Source organism: Chlorocebus sabaeus, chromosome 6 (assembly GCF_047675955.1).
Source record: "Chlorocebus sabaeus isolate Y175 chromosome 6, mChlSab1.0.hap1, whole genome shotgun sequence".
NCBI lineage: Eukaryota > Metazoa > Chordata > Mammalia > Primates > Cercopithecidae > Chlorocebus > Chlorocebus sabaeus.
This window is the reverse complement of record NC_132909.1, coordinates 50,122,819-50,134,229: the sequence shown is the minus strand read 5'-3', so window position 1 is coordinate 50,134,229 and position 11,411 is coordinate 50,122,819. Positions and strand designations below refer to the sequence as shown.

The 11,411-nt window shown below is 53.0% G+C and overlaps 1 protein-coding gene across 2 annotated transcripts; it reads right to left on the bottom strand.

Annotated features, from left to right (window-relative positions):
• Positions 1 to 5,936: 5,936 nt before the first annotated feature.
• Positions 5,937 to 10,037, bottom strand: TRIR (telomerase RNA component interacting RNase). 2 transcript variants are annotated; one of them, XM_007995417.3, is made up of 3 exons: positions 9,611 to 10,037; positions 6,631 to 6,708; positions 5,937 to 6,364 (listed from the first exon to the last, which is right to left on the bottom strand). In XM_007995417.3, the coding sequence occupies exons 1-3, from the start codon at positions 9,953 to 9,955 to the stop codon at positions 6,257 to 6,259; spliced, it is 531 nt and encodes a 176-aa protein (XP_007993608.1). In that variant the 5' UTR covers positions 9,956 to 10,037; the 3' UTR covers positions 5,937 to 6,256. The 2 variants fall into 2 exon arrangements, with proteins under 2 accessions (XP_007993608.1, XP_037848002.1); XM_037992074.2 differs by lacking the exon at positions 5,937 to 6,364 and having other exon boundaries at positions 6,632 to 6,708; positions 9,634 to 10,034.
• Positions 10,038 to 11,411: the final 1,374 nt, after the last annotated feature.

The window sequence follows — 11,411 nt, the reverse complement described above, 5'->3', positions numbered from 1 at the left end:
ACCATCCTGGCTAACATGGTGAAACTCTGTCTGTATTAAAAATACCAAAAAAATTAGCCAGGAGTGGTGGCCTGCGCTTACAATCCCAGCTACTCAGGAGGCTGAGGCAGGAGAATTGCTTGAACATGGGAGGCGGAGGTTGCAGTGAGCCAAGATCACGCCACTTCACTCCAGCCTAGGTGACAGAGTGAGACTCTGTCTCAAAAAAAAAAAAAAAGGCCGGCCGGGCGCGGTGGCTCACGCCTGTAATCCCAGCACTTTGGGAGGCCGAGGCGGGCGGATCACAAGGTCAGGAGATCGAGACCATGGTGAAACCCCGTCTCTACTAAAAATACAAAAAATTAGCCGGGCGCAGTGGCGGGCGCCTGTAGTCCCAGCTACTCGGGAGGCTGAGGCAGGAGAATGGCGTGAACCCGGGAGGCGGAGCTTGCAGTGAGCCGAGATTGCGCCACTGCACTCCAGCCTGGGCGACAGAGCGAGACTCCGTCTCAAAAAAAAAAAAAAAAAAAAAAAGGCCAAATGTTATCTCATGCAAATCTCACAACAGCCCTATGCCTGGCAAACTTACCTCAGCTCAATTAGAAGCACTCCATGCCAAAAGAAACTCACAGAATTGGTGTCCAACCAGCCGGGCGCGGTGGCTCACACCTGTTACCCTAGCACTTTGGGAGGCCGAGGTGGGCAGATCACCAGGTCAGGAGATCCAGACCATCCTGGCTAACACGGCGAAACCCCGTCTCTACTAAAAATACAAAAAAAAAAAATAGCCAGGCATGGTGGCGGGCGCCTGTAATCCCAGCTACTCGGGAGGCTGAGGCAGGAGAATGGCATGAACCCGGGAGGCACAGCTTGCAGTGAGCCGAGATCATGCCACTGCACTCCAGCCTAGGCGATACAGTGAGACTCCGTCTCAAAAAGAAAAGAATTGGGGCCGGGCATGGTGGCTCACGCCTGTAATCCCAGCACTTTGGGAGGCCGAAGTGGGCGGATCACGAGGTCAGGAGATTGAGACCATCCTGGCGAACATGGTGAAACCCCGTCTCTACTAAAAATACAAAAAAATTAGCCGGGCCTGGTGGTGGGCGCCTGTAGTCCCAGCTTCTCAGGAGGCTGAGGCAGGAGAATGGTGTGAACCCGGGAGGCGGCGGAGCTTGCAGTGAGCTGAGATCGCACCACTGCACTCCAGCCTGGGTGACAGAGTGAGACTCCATCTCAAAAAAAAAAAAAAGAAAAGAAAGAAGAATTGGTGTCCAACCACGAATCTGAAATGCGAGACAAACGCGTTCTCAATTTACAATAGCCTCCCTGCTCGAGCCTGTCATCACACTGTCCCCCGAGTTCAAAGGTCAGCACTTAACTGACTTAACACAGTTCCCAAACGCAAGCCAACTTCTTCACCCTGGGAAGCACTAGCTGTTTTAAACAATAGCAGGGTTAGATTCTATGAATATTGCCCTTACTTTAGAACTCTAGAGATGCTTCTGTATTTTACCCCTATTTGATAGATGAAGAACCTGAAGTACAGAAAGTCTAAGTGACTTACCCAAGATCACACAGTCAACAGGCTCTAGAATAGTTTGAAGCCAGGGCTGTGTGACTCACCAAAACCTGGATTTCATTCTCCTCCCTCTTCAGACTTTTCTAAGGTCAAAGCGGGTAAGTACTGTAAAGGGATGTGCCTGGGCTTTCAGCCTCTCCTGCCTCTTGACACTAGAATAGAGGCTGAGATGCTGCAGGGCGACCTACTTCCCAGGCTTCTGTTGCTTTTTAAAGATCCAATCTCTGCTGGTGGCTTTGGGGGAGGAGGAATGGATGGCTCCATTACCTTCCTGTGTTCCTTCCCCCCATAGTCCATCCCCAAGGCCAAAGTCACACCTGAGCTAGCTCCCCAAAGTAGGAGGGAGAGACCTTCCTTTTTTTTTTTTTTTTTTTTTTTTTGAGACAGAATCTCTCTAGTCACCCAGGCTGGAGTGCAGTAGTGCCATCTCAGCTCAGCCTCCCGGGTTCATGCCAGTCTCCTGCCTCAGCCTCCCAAGTGGCTGGGACTACAAGCGCCCGCCACCACACCTGGCTAATTTTTTGTATTTTTATAGAGACGGGGTTTCACCATGTTAGCCAGGATGGTCTCGGATCTCCTGACCTCGTGATCCGCCCGCCTCGGCCTCCAAAAGTGCTAGGATTACAGGCGTGAGCCACAGCGCCCATACCATGGGAGAGACCTTTCAGCCCATGTGCAAACTAAAGTAGAAAAACCTTATTGTATGTTAGCAGGAAGTGAAACAGGAAAGGTATCCTATTCTTTTTTTTTTTTTTTTTTTTTTTGAGACGGAGTCTCAGTCTGTTGCCCAGGCTGGAGTATAGTCACTGTAACCTCCGCCTCCCCAGTTCAAGTGATTCTCCTGCCTCAGCCTCCCAAGTAGCTGGGCTTACAGGTGTGCACCACCCCTAGCTAATTTTTGTATTTTTAGTAGAGATGGGGTTTCATCATGTTGGTAAGGTTGGTCTTAAACTCCTGACCTTGTGATCCGCCCACCTACCCACCTCAGCCTCCCAAAGCGCTGGGATTTTGGGTGCCACCATGACAGCTAGGTTGTTTTTTTTTTTTTTTGAGATAGAATCTCACGTTGTTGCCCAGGCTGAAGTACAGAGGCATGATCCCGGCTCACTGCAAGCTCCGCCTCCTGGGTTCCCGCCATTCTCCTGCCTCAGCCTCCCCAGTAGCTGGGACTACAGGCACCCACCACCACGCCCGGCTAATTTTTTTTTGTATTTTTAGTAGAGACGGGGTTTCACCCTGTTAGCCGGGATGGTCTGGATCTCCTGACCTCATGATTCGCCCGCTTCAGCCTCCCAAAGTGCTGGGATTACAGGCGTGAGCCGCTGCACCCGGCCTTTTTTTTTTTTTTTTTTTTTTTTTAATTTTTTGAGATGGAATCACTCTGTTGCCCAGGCTGAAGTACAGTGGCACAATCTCGGCTCACTGCAACCTTTGCCTTCCCAGATTCAAGAGATTCTCCTGCCTCAGGCTCCCGAATAGCGAATAGCTGCTATTACAGGTGTGTGCCACCACGCCCGGCTAATTTTTTGTAATTTTAGTAGAGACAGGGTTGTACCACGTTGGCCAGGCTGGTTTCAAACTCCTGGCCTCAAGTGATCTGCCCGCCGTGGCCTCCCAAAGTGCTGGGATTACAGGCGTGAGCCACCGCACCCAGCCAACTTTTATTTTTTCTAGCAAGAAAGGTCTTGCTCTATTATCCAGACTGGTCTCGAACTCCTGGGCTCAAGTGATCCACCTGTGTCTCAGCCTCCCCGGTCACTGGGATTACAGATGTGAGCCACCATTCTGGGCTCGGCGGATTTTTGTCTGTTTGGGTAAATGACTTCACATAACAGATGCTCATCATGTGTTACAAGAGTAAATGCCCCACCCCAACCTCCACAGACTGCATCTGGCAAAATTTGAGAGCCTGTGGTGTACCGGGATGGGCCCACCTCAGCCCACTTCCAGGACCACAGCCCTCTGCCTTCCACCCTCTACTTGCTGAGGCCGTGTTTCTCTGAGTCTTGGTCCTCTTTTGATTGAAAGTGGAAGGAGGGGCCAGGCACGGTGGCTCATACCAGTAATCCTTAAGGCAGCAGATCACATGAAGTCAGGAAACCCCGGCTCTACCAAAAAGATAAAAATTAGCTTGGTGTGGTGGCACACTCATGTAGTCCCAGCTACTTGGGAAGCTGAGGCAGGATGATTGCAGTGAGCCGAAATCATGCCATTGCACTCCAGCCTGGGGGCAGAGTGAGCCTATCTCAAAAAAACAAAAAAAAAAAAAGTGGAAGGAGGGGGCTGGGTGCAGTAGCTCACACCTGTAATCCCAGCACTTCGGGAGGCCAAGGCGGGAAGATGGTTTGAGCCCAGGAGTTCCCAACCAGCCTGAGCAACGTGGCGAGACTTCGTCTGTACAAAAAAAATGAGCGGTGTCTGATGGCACATGCCTGTAGACCTCACCCAGGAGGCTGAGGTGGGAGGATCACTTCGGCCCAGGAGGTTGAGGCTGCAGCGAGCTGTAATTTCACCAACTGCACTCCAGCCTAGGGGACAGAGGGAGACCTTATCTCAAAAAAGAAAAAAAAGAAAGTGGAAGAGGGCCCAGCCCTAAGCTGGGTAGGAGTGCCAAGGCTGCTTAGCTGCTGCCATTCCTGCCTGGGAAGACTGGGGTGAGCCTATAGCTGGGGGCCCCCAACATTGCTCCAGGTGCAGCAGGTTTGAGGAGTTGGGAGGCAAGGGCATCTTAAAACCTGTGTGGGTTTGGAGAACAGGTGGAGCCAGGCAGCTTCTGGCTCCAACAGGATGTACAATGGAGCCAGGAGGAGGGCATGGAAGGGCTGGGAGGTCTGTGTCAATGATCATGTTCTGGAAGGTTGGACAGAGAACCCCCTCGCCCTCTTTCTCTTGAGGGTGTATGCATATGGAAGGGACAGACTCCAGCCTCCCTGAAAGGGCTTCAAGTAGCTGGAGGACTGAGTGGCCTTTCTCCCAGCAGAGCACACAGCCCCACGGAATCCAGCTCTCAGCGTTCCTCACCTCCTCTGCTACCAAGATACAGTCCCCTCCACTCCCCTCCCCAGTCTCCCAGGTTCTACCCTCAGCCCCCTTCAGTCTACTCCCCACAGGAGCCAGAGGAATCCCCTGAAGATATAAAACGTACGATGTTGCTACCTCAAATACCCTCCAAAGCCTTCTCCTCACTTAAAATCCCGGGCATGACATGGTGGCTCAGGCCTGTAATCCCAGCACTTTGGCTGAGGTGGATCACCTGAGGTCAGAAGTTCGAGACCAGCCTGGCCAACATGGTGAAACCCTGTCTCTACTAACAATACAAAAATTAGCCAGGCATTGTGGCCGGCGCCTGTAATTCCAGCCACTCGGGAGGCTGAGGCAGGAGAATTGCTTGAACACAGGAGGCGGATGTTGCAGTGAGCCGAGATCACGTCACTGCACTCCAGCCTGGGTGACAGAGACAAGACTCTGTCTCAAAAAACAAAAAAAAAGAATAAAATCCTGGGCCGAGAATGGCTCATACTGGTAATCCTTGCACTTTAGGAGGCTGAGGTGAGAAGGTTGCTTAAGCCCAGGAGTTGGAGACCAGCCTGAGCAACATAGGGCGACCCCATCTCTACAAAAAAAAAAAAACTAGCAGAGCGTGGTGGTGTGAACCTGTGGTCCCTGCTACTTGCAGGGCTGAGGTGGGAGGAGGCCGGGAATTCGAGGCTGTGGTGAGGCAGTGAGCTGTGATCGTAGCACTGCACTCTAGCCTGGGCGACAGAGCAAGACCATCTCCAAAAAAAAAAAAAAAAAAAGAACAAACTCCTGAATTCTCCCCTTATAATCCATCCATCCTCCTCCTCACTTATGAGGCCTCCATCAGGCCCAAGCCCTCTCCGACCTGGCTATTCCTCTGCCTGGGGCTCTGTCTCATCTCCCTCAGGACTCTAATCAAATGTCACCTAAAAGACATACCCCCTTCCTCCCTAGCTGCAAAAGGGCTTCCCCTTTTTGTTTGTGTCTGTCTCCTTCTGTAAGGGCAGGGAGGGTGTGGTCTGCTGTGTTCCCAGCTGTCGCCCCAGAGCCTTGCAGAACCCTGGCACATAACAGATGCTCCTAAGTGTCTGCTGAATGCACAATGCAACAGCTTCGGCCCAGCCAAAATGAACTGTGAAGAGAAAGTGAGCCTAAGGTGGCATGGTGGGGATGCAGCAGTGAGGGGAGATGGGTCTTGGGGAAAGTCTAGGCCTACAGGAGGGGATGTGCCCCTGTCCTTCCTACCCCCTCCATATCCTGCTCCTTACCAGGCCAGACCCAGGCTTTGACAGGTACAATGCCAGCTACCAGGGGAAGGCTTAGGTCCGACAGCGCAAAGAAGACAAACCAAGCACACAGCTCCGGCACTAAGTCAAGTTCTTTACTTCCCAGAAGTGATGGCTAAGGGGAGGGAGGAGGGTGAGAAGAGGAAGAGAGAAAGAGCCAGAGAGAATGAGGAGGTGAGAAGAGGGGACAGTAAACCACTGTTCTATGAAGTCTCACGAGGCAAGTGCTCAAGGTAAAAAAAGAGTCCTGGAGAATCGTCCACGGCTGCGGGAAGCATCTCGGTTTGCTTCTGCTTTTAAGTCCTCTTGGGGAAGGCTGCCACCGCTGCCACTGCATTAAATAGTTATGTACATCGCAGAGAGTCCCAGGCCATGGGCAGGCGGGGGAGGGGCGTCATTTCACCAGGGGCCGAGTTTTATCATCGTCACCGCACTGGTGGGCTTTGTACTTTTTCACTTCTGCCATGTACTTGGCCCACGCGTCACCTTTACTTGTTAATACCTGTGGAAGGGGGATATGGGTTTAGAGGGCGTGCCAGGAATCAGGGTCAGGACTGCCCTGAGACAGCTGACCCATTCCCAGTGTCACCCGGCGGAAGACTCTGGGTTTGAGCTAAAGATTGTACAGTCAAGTTATCTGGGGACCCTCCTATCCTGCCAGGCACACTCAGCAAAGGCTTGGATACCAGACAGGGAGGGAGAAGGCTGGGCACAAAAGCTGGAAGGAAAAGGCAATGTGGGTGGCCCTCCTGCACCCAGCCGGCTCACCTCATCCTCCGTCTTCTGCTTCTTGGCTACTATTCCCGTCTTGAGGGCTAGTTTGTTCCCGCCTCTGCGTTTGCCCACCTGGGTGAAGGGACAGAAGACTGCAACGGTTACAGGAGCCGGGACCGCCCTTGGCGGCGCTGAGGCCCACTACACCTTCCTAGCCCGGCCTGGTGGCCCGTCCTGACGCCGCGCCCAGCTCCGCCAGCCGGCCGACCTGCGCAGCAATCAGAGAGGAGCACACGCGACTCAGCGCCTGCCCTGGGCCCGCGGTGCCCTCCCAGGGAGCAAGAAGAGTGCCCACCTCAGTGGGGACCAGCTTTGTTCTCACTTTCCATGCCTCACCCTCCCTAGCAGGGACCACAAGAGGTGGCAATAGCTCCCTTTATTGAGCATGTACTGTATGCCAAGCCCTGTGCCAAGTGCTGCGGATGTATCATCTCCTTCCATTTTCACAGCTACCCTAAGATGAAAGTTAGAACCACCCCCTTTTCGACCAGGCGCGGTGGCTCAGACCTGTAATCCCAGCACTTTTGGAGGTGGAAAAGGGGGGATCACCTGAGGTCAGGAGTTTAAGACCAGCCTGGCCAACATGGTGAAACCCTCTCTCTACTAAAAACACAGAAAATTAGCCGGGAGTGGTGGTAGGCGCCTGTAATCCCAGCTACTCGAGAGGCTGAGGCAGAATTGCTTGAACCCGGGAGGAGGAGGTTGCAGTGAGCCAAGGCTCTACCACTGCACTCCAGCCTGGGCAAGAGCGAGACTCTGTCTCAAAAAAAAAAAAAAAAAAAAAAAGGAACCACCCCCTTTTCCTAGATGAGGAAAGTCTTTCAGAAGGAGAAGTCATGCTAACAACAAACAATGGAGCTGATTCAGGGTCAGGTGGGTCAAAGCCTCTGGACAGCATCCTTAGACATCAAGCAACATTGCCTTCTCTGTGCCTAGCCTAGCATGGCCTCTTTGAGGGTGCAGCCAAAATAGACCCTCAATGAACAAATGAAACAGATGCAACAACTGCTACACCCATTCACGAAGGGATACTCAGCCTCTACTCGCAAGTGTCACGCCAACCCTGGTCCTGACGTTTTTCCTTCCTTACCCTTTCCTCAAAGATAGTCTTCCTCTAGCCTTTCATCCTGTATCCCACCTTCTCCCATTGATTGAGGGCTTCCTGCGCTCCGGGGGCTCCAACAGGCTTCACAGACAACCAGGCATTCAGTAACCTGTGCTGCTGGGACTATTTTCTTTTTGTTTGTTTGTTTTGTTTTGTTTGGAGACAGAGTCTCACTATCCAGGCTGGAGTACAGTGGCACGATCTCAGCTCACTGCAACCTCCACCTCCCAGGTTCAAGTGATTCTCCTGCCTCAGCCTCCCGAGTAGCTGGGATTACAGGTATGCACCACCATGCCTGGCTAACTTTTGTATTTTTTTTAGTAGAGTCGGGGATTTCACCATGTTGGCCAGGCTGGTCTCGAACCCCTGACCTCAGGTGATCTGCCTGCCTCGGCCCCCAAAGTGCAGGGATTACAGGCATGAGCCACAGAGCCCGTCCTGCTGGGACTATTTCACACTGATTTTTTTTTTTTTTTAAGATAGTCTCTTGTTCTGTCATCCAGGCTAGAGTGCAGTGGTGCAATCACGGCTCACTGCAGCCTGAATCTCCTGTGCTTAAGCGATCCTCCTGTCTCAGCCTCCTGGGGAGCTGGAGCTCCAGGCATGTGTGGCACCATGCCCAGCTAATTTTTAAATTTTTTTTGTAGAGATGGGTTTTTGCCATATTGTCCAGGCTGCTCTCCAACTCCTGGGCTTAAACAATCCACCCACCTCAACCTCCCAAAATGTTGGAATTACAGGTGTGAGCCACTGCACCCAATCCACGCTCATTTTTAACAAATGAAGAAACTGAGGCTTGGAGGGGTTACATCACTTGCCCAAAATCACATGCAGCATCCAGAACTAGAGCCCCCAATCTGTTAGTCTCAAGTCAACACTTTTTCCTCCACACTGCAGGGACTTGATCTTAACACTACGGACATGGCAAGCTCAGAGCCAAAAATCAATACACGCCCTATTTACTTAGCCCAGAGTTTCTCAACCTGGCACTAATAATATTTTGAGCTGGATTATTCTTTGTTTGGGGGTGGGAGGGCGCTGCCAAACGCATGGTAAGAAGTTGAGCAGCATCCCTGGCCTCTACCCATAGATGTCACTAGCACCCCCTCCCGCAGTTCTGACAACCAAAAATGTCTCCAGACTTTGCCAAATGTGGGGGTGGAGGGAACTGCCCCAATTGAGAACCACCAGTTTAGCCCTTCCTGGAAGACAGGCTCTATGCTAACCACTTTTCCAGGATCACCTCATAAAACCCTCACCACATCAAGAGATGCGATGATGTCTATTTTTGCAACTAGGGAAAATGAGGGTAGGCCAGCCCAGAGGCTCCAGGAAAGCAGCGATCTTGTCTGTAAGCTCACCACTGCATACCAGCATCTAGCACAATGCCTAGCACGAGGTAAAGTGCTCAATAAATGGAGGTTGGTCGAATAAGACACAAGGAAGTCAAGTAATTGTCCTAGGTAAGTAATTGTCCTTACACAATACGTGGTCTGAGTCTAATGCATATAGCTCAGAGTCCAGACTTAATTTACCCCCTTTCCTCACAATTAGTGGTGGTCCCATGACCCAAGGTCCGGGTACCATTCAAACAGGAATCCCGATATCCACGTTTCCTCACTCTCCACAGTGCTGATTCCAAGGGAATTCCTCAGCTCCCAGTTCCCACGGGCAGGCTCCTGGAGTCCCCACTCCCGCCCCCAGACCCTAGTTGTCGGGAACCCAAGTTCCTCATCCTCAGTGGGTGACCCGGACGGGCCCCTCATTCAGAAAGGAAAGTGGACCTCGGTCCCGATCCCCCTTCACGGGCCCCTACTCCCGCTGCCAGGACAGGCCGTGGCGCCCGCCCCCACCCCCACGGCTCCTTACGAAGCTAAGTGTGGAGCCCGGACCGCCCTTCCTCTTCGGATCCCCAGGGCCAGCGGCGGCGGCCGACTGGTCGGGTCGCTGCGGACCCGGGGGCGGCTCCTCCTGCCGCTGCCGCTGCTCCTCCTCCATCTTCCGCTTGAACAGCTCCAGGAAGCTGCCGTCGTTGGCGAACAAGTTCACGCCGCCCGATACGGGGCTCGAACCCGCGCCCGACACCTCCTCGTCCCCGCTCTCGGGCGACGTCCCCGGTCCTGACTCAGCCCAACGGCTCCCGCCACCGCCACCGCCCGCGGGGCCCGGCGCCTCCCGACCCGGAGGCTCCGCCCGTCTCCCTCGGGCAGCCATTTTGTCGCCAGGTGCCGCGCAAAGGACTCCGGGAAGGCCGCTCCGGCCCCGCGCTTGGCGCCCGACTCGCCTAGTCCGGAGCAATGCATGCCGGGAAGAGCGGTCCGGCCCTCTAGCGTCCGCAGCGGGGCGGGGTGAATGAGGGAATCAACCCGAAGGGGCGGGGCTAGGGGGAGGGGCCCCCGTCTCGCGGGTTTTTTTTGTTTGTTTTTTTCTTTTTTTTTGAGACGGAGTTTCGCTCTTGTTGCCCAGGCTGGAGTGCAATGGCGCGATCTCGGCTCACCGCAACCTCCACCTCCCAGGTTCAAGCGATTCTCCTGTCTCAGCCTCCCGAGTAGCTGGGATTACAGACATGCACCACCACGCCCGGCTAATTTTGTATTTTTAGTAGAGACGGGATTGCTCCATGTTGGTCAGGCTGGTCTCGAACTCCCGAGCTCAGGTGATCCGCCCGCCTCGGCCTCCCAAAGTGCTGGGAATACAGACATGAGCCACCGCGCCCGGCCTTGTTTTTTAAAAATTAGAGACGGGCGCCTGGCTATATTACCCAGGCTGGTCTCGAACTCCTGGCCTCAAGCGATCCTCCTGCCTTGGCCTCCCCTCCCAAAGTGTTGGGATTACAGGCGTGAGCCATCGGGATCGGTCTTGCTGTTTTTTTGTTTTTGTTTTTTGTTTTTTTGCTTTGTTTTGTTTTATTTTGGAGACAGAGTCACACTCCGTTTCCGAGGCTGTAGTGCAAAGGCGTGATCACGGCTCACTTCAGCCTCGACCTCTCACGGCTGAGGTGAGCCTCCCACCAAAGCCTCCCGAGTAGCTGGAAAAACAGGCATGCGCCACTATGCCTGGTTTATTTATTTATTTACTTACTTATTTATTTTTGTGGAGACAGGGTTTTGTCATGTTGCCCAGGCTGTTCTCAAACTCCTAGGCTCCAGCAATCCTCTCACCTCAGCCTCCCAAAGTGCTGGGATTCCAGGCGTGAGCCACCGAGCCCTGCCTCTCGGGTGCTCAAAATTCAGCGGTACTCGGGCTGGTGTTTCCCAGACTGGGGCTCCCGGGGAATGAGACTGTCGTCTGAGACTGGGGCTGTAGCTTGCTCTCTGGAGTTGGTTTCACTTGGGGCTAGGAACAGATTCGTTTTCCAGGGCTAGAATCCCCGTTTGACACCAATAATAATCTCTGTGAGGGGAAGGACCTCATTTGGGGTTGTGTACTCAGCTGACACCTGGGAACTTGAGTCCCTTACTAGGGAATAGAGAGCATGTGTAGCCTGGGCCCCCCAAGTAGAAATAGGGGTATCTTTGGGTTGGGTACTCATCTCTGGATAAAGCTCACATTTTTGGGGGACATAGGGGCTCTGTGGAGCTGAGGTCCCCGTCTGAGAATCAGCTTTTTTTTTTTAATTTTGTTATTGTTATTATTATTTTATTTTATTTTATTTTTTGAGACTGAGTCT